Source organism: Ochlerotatus camptorhynchus, unplaced genomic scaffold (assembly GCF_037179485.1).
Source record: "Ochlerotatus camptorhynchus isolate MF236.1 unplaced genomic scaffold, CSIRO-AGI_Acam_v1.1 ptg000046l, whole genome shotgun sequence".
In the NCBI taxonomy this organism is placed as follows: domain Eukaryota; kingdom Metazoa; phylum Arthropoda; class Insecta; order Diptera; family Culicidae; genus Ochlerotatus; species Ochlerotatus camptorhynchus.
In genome coordinates, this window is record NW_027040537.1 from 1,146,812 (window position 1) to 1,166,076 (window position 19,265).

The window sequence follows — 19,265 nt, forward strand, 5'->3', positions numbered from 1 at the left end:
GCGAATTAGTCAAAACAAATCCTAGCAATATAAGCTGTCAGTGCTAAATCCAATCCAAGGACAAGGACAAGGACAAGTTTTAACAGCAATCTTATGGTTTTGTTGATTCTGTACAAAAGCTCATTTTAGACTGTGACTCGCGTCTGATTGCAAGTCTTCCGCATTCGTGTTTTTCTAGAAAACTTTGATTTACGTTTCGTTTTACAACTCGGTTAGCTTTATTGGTTTTCAACCTTTGTCGTTGCGCTGTTTTTTGTACAAAATTGTAAGCGAACGGTTTTCTCTCAAATGATCTTTCCGCAATTACAACTTCTTGGAGTCGGTCACAGATGTGTCCCAATACTGTTGGCAACATGCAACATTTTCGCCAGCTTTAAATATAGAACTTTGCTTGTAACTGTACAACATAATTATAAGCGGAGACGTTTCTAGCACTAGTCCCCTAGTTTCATATTGTTACGCAAATAAGTGCAGAACAGGCACACGTCTATGATCGGATGAAGAGTATATTACAGATGTCCCGTTTTCAGCAGGTACAGACCGAAATGCCTGTTAAAACTTAATGGGGTTTATCAAGCATACATTTATATTCACCGCAGCAGGCGTTTACTTTCCGTTATGAGAAGTAAATATGTTTCATGCTTGCTGCGATTGATTTCGTATTATGATGTATGAAATGCTGCATTCGCAAGAAGTCGATAACGATAATTGCACTTATGAGGAGCTTCTGAGATTAGATCTGATCCATCGGTATATTAATTAATAGAGTACACAATAATACAATGATACACATGGTTGGATAACCGCTGCTAAATTACTCATAGAAATCGATAAGCAAACAACAGGCATAATGAACCACAAGGAATGTTCTTCTTCTTCTTCTTGGCTATTACGACCCCTACCAGTGTTGGAAAGTTCATTTTCAAAGAAAGTTCTTTCGCTGTTCTTTGGAGAATCATTTCGCTGAAGAACTTGCTATGCAAAAAATCACGAACGAAATTGGGAATAGAAGTTCCCGAACGAGATGGCCAAAACAAACAATTTCGGAAGAGAATTCCCAACCCTTGCTTTACGCGGTCTTACGTTTTCTTTTTTCCGATGTTCAAATACAAGTTTGATGCAACTGGTGTCAAAAAATCCTAGAAAAATATGGTAGGGTTTTTGATCTAATTTCCGTCCTACTAAGGACATCCCGCACTTTACCACGCTTTTTGGAAAAGGATTGAACAAAACATGGAATGTTTTCATCAAAGATAACTTCTAAATTTATCCACCTTTCCATACGTACCGTTGGATTTGATAAAGAGTCAAACAATGTTGAGATATTATTAAAAATCTAACACTGCTTCTTGCTTCTAAATTCGTTCTACGCGTTTCAATTCCGTCCAAACGCATTGAAACGCCATTAGATTTTCTTCGTCCTACGGATAAACGGAGAAAAAGGGGATGCGCTAGGAGCGCTTCTTTTGTTTTGAGAACAATGAGCGTAAATATGCATACAATGCGCTCTAATAGGATTTATGTTGTAGCTAATGAACTAACGCATCGGAACAAACGTATTATTGTTTTGTGCATTGTGAAATCATTGATATTATTGATGATTTCTGCTCGATAGAACGGAAATGGGCGATTACGACGAAGTAGCGCTCTTCCCTACCTCCAGTAATCGAAAAAGAAAATAGGAAAAATGTACCGGGGAAAAAAAGAGTTTGGTATAGTTTGACATGTGATATATCTCGAGATCCTAACCAGATAGAAACTTACTGTCTTGAACAAAGTTGTTCAGGAGGCTAAAGCCTAGAATTTGTGAGAAAATTCTGAACTACTGTTCGCCAGCCAAAATACCTTGACCTCCTGAACAACTTTGTCGTAGACAGTAACTTTCATCAAGATCTCGAGATATAGCATATGCGAGAAGTATACATGTATACTAACGCCACGTGGTGAGAAAATTCTTAACTACTGTTTACCAGCCAAAAAGGCTTTAACCTCCTGAACAACTTTGTCGAAGACAGTAACTTTCTATCTGGTCAGGATCTCGAAACAAGCCACATGCGAGAATTTCACTTGTATTCTAGCGCTACGTAGTGAGAAAATTTTGAACTACTGTCCACTAGCGAAAATTTTGTCACGTAGTGTGAAAATTCTGAACTATTGTGCACCAAGCAATAGACATTGACCGCATAAACAACTTTTTCGAAGACAGACGGCAGGAAACATTTGTGAAGCCGAGTTATTTACGAAAGAGAGTGTCGATGAAGAGAATCGATCAATGTAGATAGGACCTATTGAAAAGTGACGCGAGATTTGTTTTCCGTACTGAGCTCCAATGCTACCGACGCCAGGGAGGCAGCTCCCACACCTGGACCCATCAACTCAACCGGAGACCAACGGCTTTACTTCCCGAAGGAAGGCGTGATCAGAGATGTTATGCCTTAGAACATGCCGGTGGCGCCGACTGAGATTGGACCCAGGCCTGTTGGGGTGAGAGGTAATCACGCTCACCACCGGCGCCGATATCTTTCAAGGTATTATCACGGCGAATGAGAACGACCCAAATTTGAGATTATTTCTTTTTTCCTTTATTTAACGTCGGTCTCTGTTCCGCAATCTAGTGCCAATCACCGACGGACATCGATTGCCATCCATTGACGGCAACCGAATGTGCAGGAAGGCAGCTTCCACACCTGCGTAGAATATCGCACCCATTCACATCACACATTTGCCGGGACCAACGGCTTTACTTCCCTTCCGAAGGAAGACGTGACCAGAGATTTTAATGCCTCAGAACATCCCGGCGGCGCCGACTGGGATTGAACCCAGGCCAGCTGGGGTGAGAGGCAATCACGTTTACCACTACACCACCGGCGCCGCTAAAAATTTGAGATTAGTTATCTCAGAAATAAGAAATAAGGTGCAGGAACTCAGCGATGAGTAAATTTGTCTCATGGTTTACTGTGGAAAGTACAAAGTACAACGCGCGAGTACTCGTGTTACAAAAGTTGGCGCGAGTAACGGAGGGTTAAGCATGATTACATTTAGGTTGCATACATGTAGGAGTAACGCGTTATTATTGATGAAAGTATACATTTAGGTGGCATATAATACACTTGTATGAGGTTGTCGCTTTCTATAACTCTTGCTTTACGTTACTCATATCAGCAATTCAAACTATAACGGCTGTTTAAGTGTTGCGACAGGAATGAAAGGCAACACTGATTTTCTCAGCTATATTGACGTATGCTTCAAAACTGTAACAATTGTTTTAATTTAGTGAACGGTTAATTTTAGTAATTCAATGCAAACTTACATTTCGGTGGCCCTATAGAATTAATCCTTTCTATTCACCGTCCAACTTCTAGGTTACGTTTTGGTCCTAAGTAGGTTTAAGATTAATTTAGCCCCGTAACGTGGGTAGATCACCTTTTCGTGGTACGTTACGGGATGTAAGATCTACCATCGATTCCTAGTCCTGACTACTTCAAACTAGGGGAACAGGTTTTTTCAGTAATCAAAGGAACACATCTTAGTCCTTGTTACTTTTTATGCCTTGTTGATAGTGATGAGTCCTCGGGTTGCCTGGACCGAGGATGATCTTGAAACAAGGAAAAAATGAGTTAGTTAGTCTTCACCTATGTATGTGACTCCTAATCTTCTATTCGTTGTTCCCTAGTTTGAAGTGGTTAAGACTAGGGTTCTGATGCATGGTCATTATCGGTTTCATAGCTTGTTTTTGTTGTTAAGGAATCCAAATTTGACTGACAAAGGGGCGCGCCTTTGGAGGGTGTTTCGACACTCCGAAGGGTATAAATAGCGGAACCTTTCGGTTAGAATCGATTCCGTGCGATGAAGGCAAGAATGACAACTGTATCAAAACCGAATACTTCATCATTTCTCAATAGTGATGGAGTAATACGACATGCACTAAACTAAGGACACGGGATATACTACAATAGATCAAATTACTGGTCGCAGTGGTGTTATGTCCCGAACAGAGGAAAAAAAAAAAGATTAATTTAACGTTCAGGGTCTAATTTTAAGATTTCACTAAGCGTTCTTACCTTCACTAGTTTTAAGTATGTAAAGGAATGTAAATTTAGGCACTTATGCAAATAATTCATTTGCAGAACAACTGATTTTTAGTAGACTATTGAAATAGACTCCACCTAGTCTATCTGTATTGTTTATCTGTTTACTATTCTACATTTGTTTACTCGTTCTCATCGTTGCCATCAGCTTGTCAGTCAACCGGTGGAACCGGTTGAGGGTAGGGTGACCAACTCGACGGTACCGGTGTTCACATTCTCCCCCCGGTGCTTCCCACCGTATGCTGGGACAGCACCACGATCATCTACGTCGAGCACAGCAAGTCTTGATGTCGGTCGCCTGAAGGTTCCCTGTCGTGTCTGCACAGCTGCTTGGTGAACTCTGCCATCGGCTCCTTGGAAGATCTGGATCACCTTGCCTCGAACCCACTCATTACGCTTACCGTCGTCCACGACCAGTACAAGGTCTCCGATCTGCAAGGGTTTGGTTTCGCTGAACCACTTCGGTTGTCTTCTGATGACTGGTAGATACTCCACCAGAAACCGTTGCCAGAATTTGTCCAGCTGTCGTTGAATTCCTCCCCAGGTTTCCCGCAGGTTCTTCTGGGATTCTCCAACGTCGACACCACCCTGCTTTGCTCCGCTCGAGTTTCCCAGAAGGAAGTGATTTGGCGTCAAAGCTTCAGACCCCTCCGAGTCCAAGGGTAAATATGTCAGAGGCCTTGAATTAACAATGCTCTCTGCTTCTACAACCAGCGTTAACAACTCCTCATCGTGCAACTTTCCCTCTGTGTATGCATCCTTCATAGCCGCTTTGATAGACTGTACCAACCTTTCCCAAGCACCTCCCATATGCGGTGCTCCAGGAGGAATGAAACTCCATTTCGTACTTGTGTTGGTGAACGTCACCGACAGCTCCTTGCCTATCTTTTCTCGAAGAATGCGTTCTGCCCCTTGAAAGTTCGTTCCATTGTCGCTGAAGATTTCGATCGGCGATCCTCGGCGCCCGATGAATCGTCGTACACAGGATATGCAGGAAGCCGTTGACAAACTGTACGCTACCTCGAGGTGTGAGAGCGTACAGTGAGACACGTAAAGAGAGCGATCCATCTCTTCACGTTTGATCTTCCCACTTTTGTTAGAAGAGGATCAAAATAATCCAGACCCACGTAGCTAAACGGACGAACGTGCATCGCAAGACGAGCTGGAGGAAGTGCAGCCATCGGTGGATTTCTAGGAAGAGCCTTGCGGATCTTGCACAGCTGGCAGGTATACGCGACCTTCTTCACAAGCTGACGTAAGTTGGGGATGTTGTAGCGCTGACGAAGTTCGTTAACGACGGTTTCGCTATTCGCATGCCGGTAACGGCGATGATAATCTTCTATTAGAAGGTTCACCGCCCGGTGCTTTGAGGGCAAAATAATCGGAAACCGGGCATCTTAGGTCACATCCGTCGCGGCTACTATACGGCTCCGTTGTCGCATCAAACCGACGTCGTCTACTTCAGGCATCAACTTGAACAGCTTGCTTTTCCGTTCAAGGGGCACCTGGTTGTCGTTCGGCTCGGATTTATTCCGTTCGAGGGTGGCCGTTTCATCGGGATAACTCTCCCGCTGTACGAGTTTCAAAATCGTGTGCTCAGCGCCGAGTACCTCAGCTTTTGTAAGCGGTCCAAGCAACTTCTGCTCCGGTGTTATAGAGGAAACGTAAGACGTATGCTGTGATGCGTAGCATCCTCTTCCACGACGAAAATCGTTCGAAGTCCAGTACTGGTTCAACTACGATATGGAACAACACGGACGGTCTGACATCTTCGGAAGTAGATTCAGTTGACTCGGCCGCCTTTGGCCAGGCTTCTTCTGGAAGTCGCAAGAATTCTGGCCCGTCAAACCATTGGCTATTCTGGTCGAAGTAAGGTCCTCGGCCCCACTTGGTTGCCTCATCTGCTGGGTTAAGCTTGGACGGAACCCATCTCCACTCGCTTACATCTGTACTCTCCAGTATCTCTCCTACTCGATGAGCTACGAAGGGCTTGTAGCGTCGTGGGTCCGACCGGATCCATGATCACGCTGTCGTAGAGTCCGTCCAGAGGAACCTTTTAGAGAAAGTGATTGGATGATTGTTTTCTACGAATATTAGTAGACGTGTACCGAGAACGCATCCTTGCAGCTCCAACCTTGGAATGGACATCGGTTTGAGCGGTGCCACCTTGGTTTTGCCGGAAACCAGAACACAAGCAGGTGCTCCATCTCCTACGGTCGTTCGAATGTAAGCTGCACACGAGTAAGCAATCTCACTGGCGTCGACGAATACGTGAAGTTGAGCATCCTTGTACGTTTCTGTGGTGGATCTGGGAAAATAACACCTCGGTATCTTCACGGTTGAAATGAACTCGATCATCCTTGTCCAGCGATTCCAGTGCTCAAACACTTCATGGCCTACCGCTTCATCCCAGTCTGTTCCAGCCCGCCACAAATCCTGGATTAACACCTTCCCGTGAATTATGAACGGTGCGAGTAATCCCAGCGGGTCAAACAGTGACATTACGCATCGTAATACTTGACGTTTGGTCGGCCGAGCGCCGCTGTCCAGGAGGTTCCTAACTTCATCACTCATACGGGTGGAGAAACTCAATTCGTCCGATCTTGATGACCACAGCATGCCGAGTACTCGATCCACTTGTTCACCGCAATCAACATACAGGTTCTTGCTGTCGACCACCGCTGATTCCCCAAGTTTCGCCAAGACTTTTCCGCTGTTCGATCTCCAATTTCGTAGATGGAATCCTCCGTTGTGATGAACCAGTCGCACCTCTGCTGAAACCTTCTCCGCTTCACTTTCACTGCCAAAGCTGTCGAGGTAATCGTCGACGTAGTGACTCTTCAATATCCCTTCGACGGCCCTTGGGTACTGCTGGATGTGTTCCTTGGCATTCAAATTTTTCACATACTGTGTAGACGCAGGCGAGCAAGTGGCACCGAACGTCGCAACGTCCATCAGGTAAATCTCTACCGGTCCATCGGGTGTTTCACTCCACAGGAAGCGCAGCGAGTTCCTATCGGATAATCGAATGCCTAACTGATGGAACATTTGCTCTATATCTGCACTGACAGCTACGTAGTACAGACGAAAACGGAAGAGTACGGCAGGCAAGAGCGTTAGTTGGTCCGGCCCTTTCAGTAACACACTATTCAGCGATTCACCAGAAACTTTAGCCGCCGCGTCCCATACAAGTCGCACCTTTCCAGGTTTGTTTGGATTCGTAACTGCTTCCAATGGTAAGAACCAAACTTTCCTGGGATCCGCATTGTTCAAATCAGCAGGAGTTGCTTTATGTGCGAATCCTTTTTCCACGTACTCTCGGATTTGACGGCTGATGTTTTCTCGTAGAGCTGGGTTGCGAACCATCCTCCGTTGGAGACACTGATGTCTTCGCAATGCCATACCGTAGCTATCGGGTAGCTCAATCTCACCCTTCTTCCACAGTAGGCCCGTCTCGAAGTGTCTACCGACACGCTTCGTTGTTTTTTTTTTCCAATAATTCTTGAGCACGCTTTTCCTCCGCAGTGAGAGTGGTCCCGAGTTGCTGTACCCCATTCTCTTCCACAGCGAAAAACTGTTTAACACTCTCGTGCAACGCTTCGTTACTCGTAAGGGAGAACAGCCCATAATGCACCCCTGGGGTAAAATGCCCACTTATAGAAAAACAGCGATAACTTTTCCTCAGATGCATTTTCCGGGTAACGGATTGTGTTTGTTTTCAACTGGAGGTTTCGCAAATGATTCTTGATCATAAAATCATATATTGACCTACTGATTCCCTTAAAAAATAGCATTTTGTGCAAAATATGATACAGTTGTTAAAATCGTCGACTTCAAATTAAGCTTTTAACAGCATATATCGCAAAAATTGAACTAATTCACTTTTCGTATATTTTTTAGATGTTTTACTTAATGAATCACAGTTTAACACTCTATTGCGACCTTATTTCTGATGTAACATAAAGGAATAATCATCAGGCGTCAAATCACCATGAATCAGGCGTTTTGCCCCGCTATCATATTGGAACCAATTTATAAAATACCTTGAAAATCATGAAAATGCATCGTTCTGTAGTTCGAAATCACTTGATCTTCGTAGAAAACATGGTAATGAACCAAACACCATTACTTTCTTCTTGATTTTAGCTTCCATACGCCAGCAATTGACGATTTTGCTTAAACGGTGCGTTTTGCACCATCCTACCCTACATTCGCAAACATGGAAGCTGTAGTCCTCGCTGCTCGTTGAATCTTGCCACCCGTAGACGCACCATCCTAGTCGTGTTTTGACGGCAATGGGTCCTGATCCATCTCCTTCTCTCGTCTTCAATGGTACAGCAAGCTTTAAGTTGTCTAGCCCGATTAGAATCTCCGGTCTGGCGTTGTTGTAGCTTTGAATTGGCAACTTCTTCAAGTAAGCAAACTTCTTTGCTGCCTCTTCTAGTTCGAAGGACAGCTCTGAAAATATAAACACTGAAGGCAATGCACTAGATGCATTAATGGATGATGTTGAACAACTGGATGATGATTTTGGTCTTGATGAAAATGTGGAAAATGAGTAGAATTGCTTGTGAATTTAATTTAGTTTTAAGAGAAAGTTATTAAATAAATTTTATTATGACAATTAGTCAAAGAAAATTATGTTTTATTTTGTAGTATATTCATCCCTGCAGTATAAAAAATGTAGTTCAACTTAGTTAACGATGTTGATATGTGTTCAGTAAAAATAATGGAAACATAGTAAAAAAAATAATCCTTTCGACTAGCTTTAATGATTTATTTCTCGCCTTGAGTATCATAACGGCATAACTGCATTGATCGATTTGTCTTCATCGATTTTCTCTTTTGTTAATAACTTGACCAAATCGAAGCCGATCGACGTGATTTTTTTACTGACGGAAAAGGATCATAACCAGTGCTGCAAAATTTCGACACTAAAAACTGATTATAACAAAACAACCCTGGTCACTCATTTCAGCAGAGAGTCACCATCAGTAGCAATCAATATCAATTGTCAGTGACGACGAGGTGCAGTTTTTTTCATTTGCTGAATTACTATCGAAATCAAATTAATTTAGAAAAAACAGTTACATAGAACCATCAAAGTGAATACGAATCATCATCATTATCAGCCTGGAGAACAATAATGTGACACAGAATGCGCAAATTCACAGTTTTTTCACCAAGGGAATCTTTGTCACTGATAAAGAAAAGAGTGAGATTTTGACAAAGGAAATTTTGATTTTCAGTTCTATCAGTGCTGCTGCTGAAATGAATTTTGTCCACTGAAGTTTTCTCAATGAAAATGACAAATCGCAGCACTGATCATAACATCTTGTCACAGTCCAAAAATTGCGTCTATCGGTTTCGGTTTGGCCAAGTTATTAACGAAAGAGAAAATCGATCAATGCAGATACGCCCTTATGATGCTAAAGGCGAGATTTGGACGGAAAAAATATTTTCAGTAGAAGGGAGGTTCGATAGACAAATAATTCTTCATCAAAATACCTGATTGGTAAAACAATACTCTTATATCACATATATAAAAAAAAACGGGGGAGGGGTCAGGTCTTGGCTAGGAGGGGGGGGGGTTTCCACCTCCACCTTTCCTATTTAATCTTATGCACAGCAACCTTATTCTAGTTTTGATTTGCATTTGAACTGTCCCTAAAATTAAAAACAAACTTTCAAGTTTATTGTTCAGGAATAAGTAGCTCATTACTGGGTTTAATACTAGTTACACCTTCCGGATGCGATGAAAATACATAAATATGACTAATTTTATGCTTAACTTACTATAATACCATCAAAAAGTGCGGAAAAACCAATAAAATATTTTTGGCCACCACTTTGTATGGAGCCGCCCCATAGTGCGCCGGTGGTGTAGTGGTAAGCGTGACTGCTTTCTAACACCCCGATGGGTCTGGGTTCAATCCCAGCCGAGGTCGGTGGGATTTTTCTGAGGCATAAAAATCTCTGGTCACGTCTTCCTTCGGAAGGGAAGTACAGCCATTGGTCCCGGCCCATGTGTGTTTTAATGGGTGCGATATCCTACGCAGGTGTGGAAGCTGCCTTCCTGCACATTCGATTGCCGTCAATGGATGGTAATCGATGTCCGTCGGTGATTGGCACTAGATTGCGGAACAGAGACCGACGTTAAATAAAAAAACCCGAAATTATCCACCTATGGTGTGATCAGACCCTTCTTACTTATTCAAGTTTATTTATTTTATTGTCATTATCAGTGACCAAGCCCCCCGCCCCCCTGTCATCCAGTGACGCTACGCCACTGCCTGGGGGTACCCGGAATATATCCGGGTGTAGTCTATTTGGTGAGGCTACCAATCACCTTATCATCGTATTTTTATTTTATATATCACCGTCTTCGACTAGTCGTACAGACTGAACTATTTTCTTATAAACTAAAGATTGCTTCTAATCCTATTTCTAAAAACATTTTTGGTCAAATTAAAATCAAATTCGTCACAAACAACATTGAACGAGCGAAGGCACGAATCGAACGGGTTGTTGTATCCGTAGTTTGTTCTGTGGTATGGAACTGCTAATAAAGGTGAGTTCCGAAACCGTCGGGGAGGAATGTTTAGTGGGATCTGTGCGAGAAGTTCAGGACAATCAATAAATCCTCCGATGACATCAAAAATAAATAATCGCTGCATCGTAACTCGTCTGGTAGATAGTGGCTCCAATCCTATGAGCTTACATCGGTCAGAATAGGGAGGAAGATTAGACGGATCGTTCCAGGGAAGCTGTCTCAATGCAAAACGTACGAACCTTTTCTGTACCCGTTCAATGGTAAGAACATGAACTACATAGTAAGGGGCCCAAACTGGAGCAGCGTGCTCCATAATGCTACGAACCAACGAACAGTAGAGAGTTTTTAACGCGTAAATGTCGGTGAACTCGGACGCATGGCGACGGATGAATCCCAGCACAGAAAAAGCTTTGGCAGTCATAATTCCCACGTGTTCGTTGAACCTTAGTTTTGTATCGATGGTAACACCGAGTTCGCAGATGGACGAAACTCGTTCTAATTCCGCCGTTTCCATCCTGTATTGATGCAGAATGGGGCTATTGCAGCGACTGAAGGAAATAATTTTGCATTTCTTGTTGTTAACTCGCATGCCGTTATCGCTACACCATATCATCATAGTGTTGATATCCTCTTGCAGAGCAAAGCAGTCCAAGAGAGAAGCTATGACACGATAGAATTTAAGGTCATCAGCGAATGAGAGCTTGAACTAGGAAAGCCGCAAACACAGATCATTGATGAAAATGTTGAATAATAGTGGTCCCAAAACGCTTCCTTGGGTTACACCAGACGTGATGTTGAAAGAGCGGGAACGAGCCGAGTTGATCACAACATATGCGGTACGATCACATAAGTACGAAGAAATCCACTCCGTAATCCAATCTGGAAAACCTATGTGCCTCAGTTTCTCAATGAGCTGAATGTGCGGTACGGTATCAAAGGCTTTCGCGAAGTCAACATACACCGCGTCAACTTGCCGCCTCTCTTCTACTTCGCGGGACACTGTGGTGACGTAACACATGAGGTTCGTTGTTGTAGAGCGATGCTTCATGAAGCCATGCTGACCTTCGAAGATAATCGGAGACGCTACGTTGTATAAAACATTGTGCACCAGTTTTTCAAATATTTTACTGAGACAACAAAGAATAGATACTCCGCGATAGTTTGTCACCTGGTTACAGTTGCCTGACTTGTGTATAGGAACAACGTAAGCAGATTTCCAAGCCGCTGGAAAGGTCCTTTCACGAAGCGATTGATTGAATAAGTGAGCAATTGGATTCGCCAGTTCTTCGGAACAGTTTTTCAGCAGCAGAGGTGGTAAACCGTCTGTTCCGGATCCTTTTTTGATGTCAAGGTCATCGATGGCTCGTAGAACTTCTTCGGTGGAGAACTGAATGACAGGAAGGTTGATGATGTGCGACGGAATATGTGCAAAGCAGTCGCGCCTTGGTACAGGTGACACTTTGCTAAACACGCTCTCGAAGAATATGGCAAAAAGGTTAGCAGCATCCACATTTGTATTAGCCTGGAGATCATTGTAGCTAACGTTACATGGGATGCGAGTAGATGCTTTCCGATTCCTCACGAAGTCCCAGAAACACGACGGGTTTTGTTTTACTCTGTCCTGGATCCTGGATAGGTAGCGTTCATAGGTGGATAGAAGAACTGTTTTGTACTGCAGCTCCACTTCACGAAGGTACTCGCGGTCGTTCTCAGATTTCGAAAGAAAGAAACGGTGACGTGCTTTTCTGAGGATGTTGCGAAGATGTCGTAGTTCAGGGGTCCACCATGGTTTACTGGAAACTGGACTGAACGTTCGCCTTTTCCGAGGTACATAGTCGTTGAGCACTGCGTAAAGTTTTTCATAGAATGCTGATAATAATTCATCCAAAGGCTCAGATAGCAGTAAAGCTTCCCAGTCGATTGCAGCCAGAGCCGATTTCAACTGTCCAAAATCGTACGAGTGGAAATCGTAGTTAAGATTTTCGTCCGACTCATTCTCTACCACTAAATTGTCATTGCTCTCATTGAACAGCAAAACAAAAGGCACGTGGTGAATGTCAGCGGGCAGCAGAGGCGTGGAGGGTTCAACGAGGTCCAGTTGCTCTGGAAGACTGGCGAATACGAGATCGAGTAGTCTGCCATTCCCATTCACGTAGCGGTTAACTTGCTGCAAACCAGTAGCAAACATAGTTTCTATGAGTGCCTGTTCGTGTTCGGAATGAACATTCAAGGGTATGAAACCGTTTACATCTTCGTCCAACTGCCAGCGTAAATTAGGAAGGTTGAAGTCACCCAGAGACATAATGATGTCTGCTGCGGTGGCACAGTTTGCAACATGTTGCACTGCGTTAGCATGTGCAGAATAAAGGTCGGCGCTTGAGTTTGGTGGAAGGTAAATCGCAACAAGGTAAAGTGATCGAGATTCCAGTCGTACACAAACTGCGACTTGCTCAAGATGATCGCAATCCAACAGTGGCATAGCTTTGCAAACGAGATGAGTTTTGACCGCGATTAGCACTCCTCCTCCACGAGAATGCTGACTAGTCAATGCACTACGGTCGCAACGGTAAAATGTATAGTCGGACGAAAATTCAGTACTATCGATATCTGCTCGAAGCCAAGTTTCCGTGAAGACGAGCACATCGTAGTCGCAGCTGGAGAGAAGCAAACGTAACTGCACAATTTTGGTACGCATGCCTCTGACATTCTGATAGTACACCGAGATGAGGCGTTGAGATGAACTTGTTTTAGTTTCTGATCCAGAAACAACGGAGCATTGTAGGGACGTCGTAATGTTGACTGGACTCGTTGTGATAACTTCAGTGATGCATTGAAGAGCGGCTGAGTGGAACTGCGCTGACGGCCCTGGGCAGCTGGAAGCGATAGACGTTACCCGACAAGGAATGTTCTTACTGTGCGCGTACTTGCCTGCTGCGACGGAGTGGAAGACCCCTTCTCCAGCTTCGTACACAGGACCGGGATGACTGCAGGTCGCTGGCGGTGTAGGCTCGATTGTGACGAGAGGATTAGGGGCTTCCGTGAGGCTTTCAGGCATGCATCCCGGTGGCTTGAGTGTTGATGATGAGAGTGCACAGTGGTCTCCTGACATTGAGCGGCTGGAAGCGATGTGCATTACCGGAAGTGAGGTATTCAAATTGATTGTGTACTTGCCTGCGATAACGGGTTGGAAGACCCCTTCACCTGATTCGTACACAGGACCGGGATGACTGCTGGTCGCTGGCAGGAATGGCTCGACTGTGACGATAGGATTTGGGGCTTCCGTGAGGCTTGCAGGCGTGCATCCCGGTGGCTTGAGTGCTGATGATGAGAAGGTAGGAAACGATGATCGACTGAATTCGCCGAGATCCTCCGAGAAGCATCGGTGAGGTTTCGAACTTTGATCTCCTGGCGTTGAACGGCTGGAAGCGATGGGCATTACCGGAAGTGAAATGTTCAAATCGATTTTGTACTTGCCTGAAATAGCTGGTTGGAAGACCCCTTCACCGATATCGTGCACAGGACCGGGATGGCTGTAGGACGCTGGCAGGAATGGCTCGACTGTGACGATAGGATTAGGGGCTTCCATGAGGCTTTCAGGCGTGCATCCCAGTGATGAGGTGAGTTTTGGTGGAGTCGGTTGCTGCAGGTTGGGAGTCTTCAAGTAATGATTGCAATGATTAGTCTTCTGATGGCTTCCGAAAGTTTTTCGAACCATAATCTTCGAATTCTCTGAACATGATTCCTTCTGGCCATGTTGAGGGATCCAATGCCGTTGTCTTCAAATCCTGGTCGAGGCCGATTTTGAAAGAGATGAATGACAAGCCAGCGGTGTCCTTGCCCTTTGGTACCAGTTTCACCACTTCAGGATCAACGGTGGTTTCCAAGCATTCTTTCACTATCGCCGAAATCAATTCGTTCGTTGCGTCGGGACGGATGCGCGACAGGTAAAGCCAGAATTTGTCATTGCCGACAGTAGAGTTTTGAACTGTGACAATATTCTGACTTGATTCTTTCGATCCGTATTGAGCTGCTGTGTTTGCCATGTAACGTGCCTTTGGAGCTTGAGGGGGCCGGGGTTCAGGCCTTGGTAATGCAGGAGGAGCAGGAAGAGTGGCGGGTTTGGTTGAAAGCTGTTTAATTTCGGTACGTAGTTCGTTGATTGCTTCCGATAACGATGCAAGCGGAGACGGCTCATGTGAACAACACGAAATTGAACGAAAATGGCTATTTTCGAACATTTCGGCACACTTCACGCACATCCAAAATAAATTCTTCTTGTGCGACGTAAAGTAGCTTAGAAGCGCTCGTGACACACCAGCGCACGTCATGTGAAAAATTCCACCGCAGTAACCACGACAAGCCACTTGATCGATACCAACGATAGCTTGGCAACATTCTGAGCAAGCCTTCTCCATCATGTGTACCGCGTTGATGTAAACCAAAATCGCCTACCAGTATGCTTGGAAAATGATGATGTGCCCACAAAGCAATGTTGGTTCGCGCTATTCGCCAGCAGATGTCGCTTCAGGAGAGAAAATCGGCGTGGGGAGGTAATAGGCCTTTGTTGTTTAATCACACTGACGAAAACAAAACACTCGCGGAATGGGATAAAATATCACCGTAGCACAAATAAACTAGCACGTACACACACGAATTTCGTTAACCGAGCTTAACTGGACGACGTAACAACGCCGAAAAAAGAACCATTTCCAAAGCGAATGACGCACCAAGAGCTAAAATCGGCTCAGAATCAATCGAGATATGGCCCTTTCTCTGGAATCGATCCTGACGGAGGGATCTAAATGCGGTCAATTCTTTCATTCGCTCAAAACATGCCATTTGACACCTCTTTCTTCATGGCTTTTTTAACAATAGGCTTTTTATAGACTAAATGGATCATTGACCACGTTGGCCACTTCCGGAGCCACCGGAGTGCCCCCGGGGGAACCTGTACTAGGCGACAAGTTCATTTTTACACCAAAACATGTCGTGCGACCCCTCTTTCTTCATGATTTTTCATCCGTAGGCTTTCTTTAGAATTTAAATGGATTATTGATCACACTGGCCACTTCCGGAACCACTGAAGTGCCCTCGGGGAACTTTTAGTAGGGGAAAATTTCATTATTACATAAAAAAAATGCCGTGTGACACCTCTTGTGGCTTGGCAAAAAACAATACCTCAGACAGTTCTTATTTTCCTTTTCTAACCGCAAAAAAAGCATGTTTAGATATAAAAGTTGGTGATGATAAAATTTCACTGAAGTGAACATTTTTTTTAACATATCAAGTTTCATTCGTACAAACTGTTTGGTCTTTTTTTTAAATATCACAATTACAAATCTGTTTAAATCTTAAAAATCTGTTATCTGTTAATACGGAATATTGGTTTTAAAAACTCTGAAAAATCTGCAGAAATACAGATTTATCTGTAGTTTTGGTAACCTTGGTCATAGTTCGCGATCTATTTCATCACATATGGGGAACGAATATGTATATCAGTTTCTCTGAAGCTCAAACAAGAAAGATCGCTCGGGAAATAATGCCTTGCGAAAGTCCCATCGTAAAATTCTCTAGCGGTAACATCTTGCTTGCGAAAGTGAACTTTTATCGATATTCCCGTACCGCAGCCCCTTACCACTGGCATACGCTAAATTTTGTAATCAATACCTTTTCCACACATAATAAAAGAAAAAAAAAAGCAGAAACCAGAGGGAATACATTTTAATTGGCATAGATTATATATCCGGTGAATGACGATAGTCTACCCAGTACCGACAGGCGATTGTAAAGGAAACAATACTGCAGAGAGTAAAGAAAGACGAAGCCCAACGTAAAAAAAAAATCCTAGATTGTTTGCCTTCAGTTACAAACTGCAAAAAGACGAATAGTTCCTCTGTCGAACGCATGAAGAGACATCAAGTTCAAGTTCCTTTACACTGGACGATGGTTGCCTGCCATCCTTTTGATAGGATTTATCTGGGCATGGCATGAATCAAAGTAGTCGGGTCGTAAAATTGCATCCATCTAGAGCAACATGTGCAAAGGGCTTATGTTTCAAATGCAAACAATGCCACCTTCACCCAACCGGGAAATCTTAATTTATATTACAGACGAGCGCCAAATGATGCATCGGAAAAAACTCGACCTTCTCCGATTTGCATAATACTTTGCATAATTGTGTGTTTTATGAGCAATCATTCAAATTTTTGCAAAAATTCTGCCATTTTGGATATTGTTTTTGAAGGATGTTTTATGAATATCAGGAAAATTACTTGATCTGTAGAACACGTAAGGAACTTCAGGGAATGATGCACCAACATGTACTCATGAAATCTCTTTCTTTCGGATTTTGTTTCCTCCTTGAAGTTTCTTTCAACTGTTCCGTAAGAAGTTTCTTCTTCCAGAAGGTAGACTAGGGAACATGCATAAATGACATAGCATTTGAAGCGGGAGGAGAGCGAGTTTCAGAAGTTGTGATAGTTCATGTTTTAGGTATAGCAAAATACGCTACGGGGACATTGGTCAAAAATGTGCTGGCGTCAAGAGCCTGAATTTATAAAGAGACGACATCTTATCCGTCCGAACCGCAGTTTAAAGTGGAAGTGTGTCGTTTTGTTCGCGTTAATGTATAGTTTTGCATAGTGAGATAAAACAACGTGGTTTTACTTTGTACTAAAATTCTAATTTATCGTTGATTGTTTAGTTATAGCAAATCATAAGCTAAATGTAGTGTGCGGCATAGGTTAGATTTGTGTGCGTAGAAAAACAATCTAGGCCAGATAATGTGCTCGTCAAACAAAATCTGTGCTTTGTGCTTAATATTATTTCCAACAGCCGACAACTACATCCAACTTCCGACGCCATCATCTGCTTTCCCGGGACGAAAGATCCCGGTAACCGTCACCTTGTCCGGTGGATAGCGATTAAAATTCTCATCGCGTATCGGGGCTCACCGTCCGGTGAGGGCGCCACGCCACGGAGAACCTTTTTTGCCGACCATAAGTTCGAAGAGCATACCGTGGCGAACCGAAATCCATACACCTAAGAAATGAATCAAAATCCGTACATTTCATCCAAAACGCCTACTTCTTGTATGAGGTGTACGGATTTCGGTCCCCACGGTAATGCTGTGCTAAAATGTGGACAAAGTCCACTGATTGAGTGGTTGGGTGTAGGCATATAAATCGTGCGCACGTATCGTCAGATATGGACGCACAGCCAACCCATCAATAATAGACACCCGGGTGCCAAGCTTCGTCGTTTCCCGCTTGCTGCATCGTCGTGGGATTAACCGAGAAGAAATAGAAGAGCACAGCACAAATAGGAGGTAGTTGTACCGCACGCACACAAGTACAGGGCTAGGTAGATAAGTAGAATAAAGAGGAGTAGAAATACAAGAAATCAAAAATTAGTAAAAGCATGCTTTAGTTAACAAATAAATTCAACTTACCGTTTTCCGTTGTGAAGTAAATGTTTGATTTGAAATAGATGTAATGTTGTTCATCAGACCCATAAAAGAATTAGAATTCGATGAAAAAAGTATCTTTACGTTGTTTCGGGTCCGTGTAATTATGTTGTTGTCTTTCGCGTGGTCGGAATTTGACTGTTATGTTGCGTACCTCTTTTGCTGCAGCTGCGCCTCTGGCGGAAATTAAGTGAAACTACCGATGAGGAGAACTTGACGTGGAACGTCGTTTAGGGTTTGTGTATTCGTGTATTCGATGTTGTGAGAGATTATGCTGTTTCGCAATAGGGGTTTCTACTCATGTGCTCCAGTTACTATAGTAACTTACCAGCCTTAATTGTTATGATATATATCTAAGTGTGTTCACATTGTTCCTGCCTTGGCAATTCAGTATTTTAAACAGGTTTTTTAAACCTGCATGTCAGTATAACAATTGAAATCTTAAAACTAAAAACTAAAACTAAATCTTATCTAAGTATAAAGGGAATTAATCGTTGCAATTGAGGATTGCAACGATTTTTGCCTGAAATTATTAATTCTTTTGTTGGACATTTGTGCTAAAGTCTCAGCATTCGAAATTCTATGTACTTCGGTAGTACTGTACCAGGGAGGCAACTTCAAAATCATTTTCAGAACTTTGTTCTGAATCCTTTGAAGTGCTTTTTTCCTGGTAGTGCAGCAACTAGACCATATTGGCACAGCGTAAAGCATGGCCGGTCTAAAAACTTGTTTAAATATTAGAAGTTTATTCGCCAGGCAAAGTTTGGATTTTCTGTTTATAAGAGGATACAAACATTTTATATATTTGTTACATTTGGCTTGAATGCCCTCAATGTGATCTTTAAAGGTTAATTTTTGGTCAAGAACTAATCCAAGATATTTCACTTGGTTTGACCAGGAAATTGGAACTCCGTTCATAGTGACTATGTGACTACTACTAGGTTTCAAAAAGGAAGCCCTGGGCTTATGTGGAAATATTATAAGTTGAGTTTTGGAAGCGTTGGGAGAAATCTTCCATTTTTGTAAATAAGAAGAGAAAATATCTAAACTTTTCTGAAGTCTGCTGCAAATAACACGAAGACTTCTTCCTTTAGCGGAAATGCCTGTGTCATCAGCGAACAAAGATTTGTGGCAACCCTGAGGCAAATCAGTGAAGTGT

General features: G+C 43.2%; 1 protein-coding gene across 1 annotated transcript in view; it reads left to right on the top strand.

The window, feature by feature from the left end:
• The first annotated feature begins 14,451 nt into the window (after window positions 1–14,451).
• LOC135716037 (uncharacterized protein K02A2.6-like) overlaps window positions 14,452–19,265 on the top strand; it is a 33,332-nt gene continuing 28,518 nt past the window's right edge. The window contains exon 1 of the mRNA XM_065238890.1: window positions 14,452–14,585. Within this exon, the coding sequence (XP_065094962.1) occupies window positions 14,452–14,585 (134 nt within the window). The remainder of the gene's footprint in view (window positions 14,586–19,265) is intronic.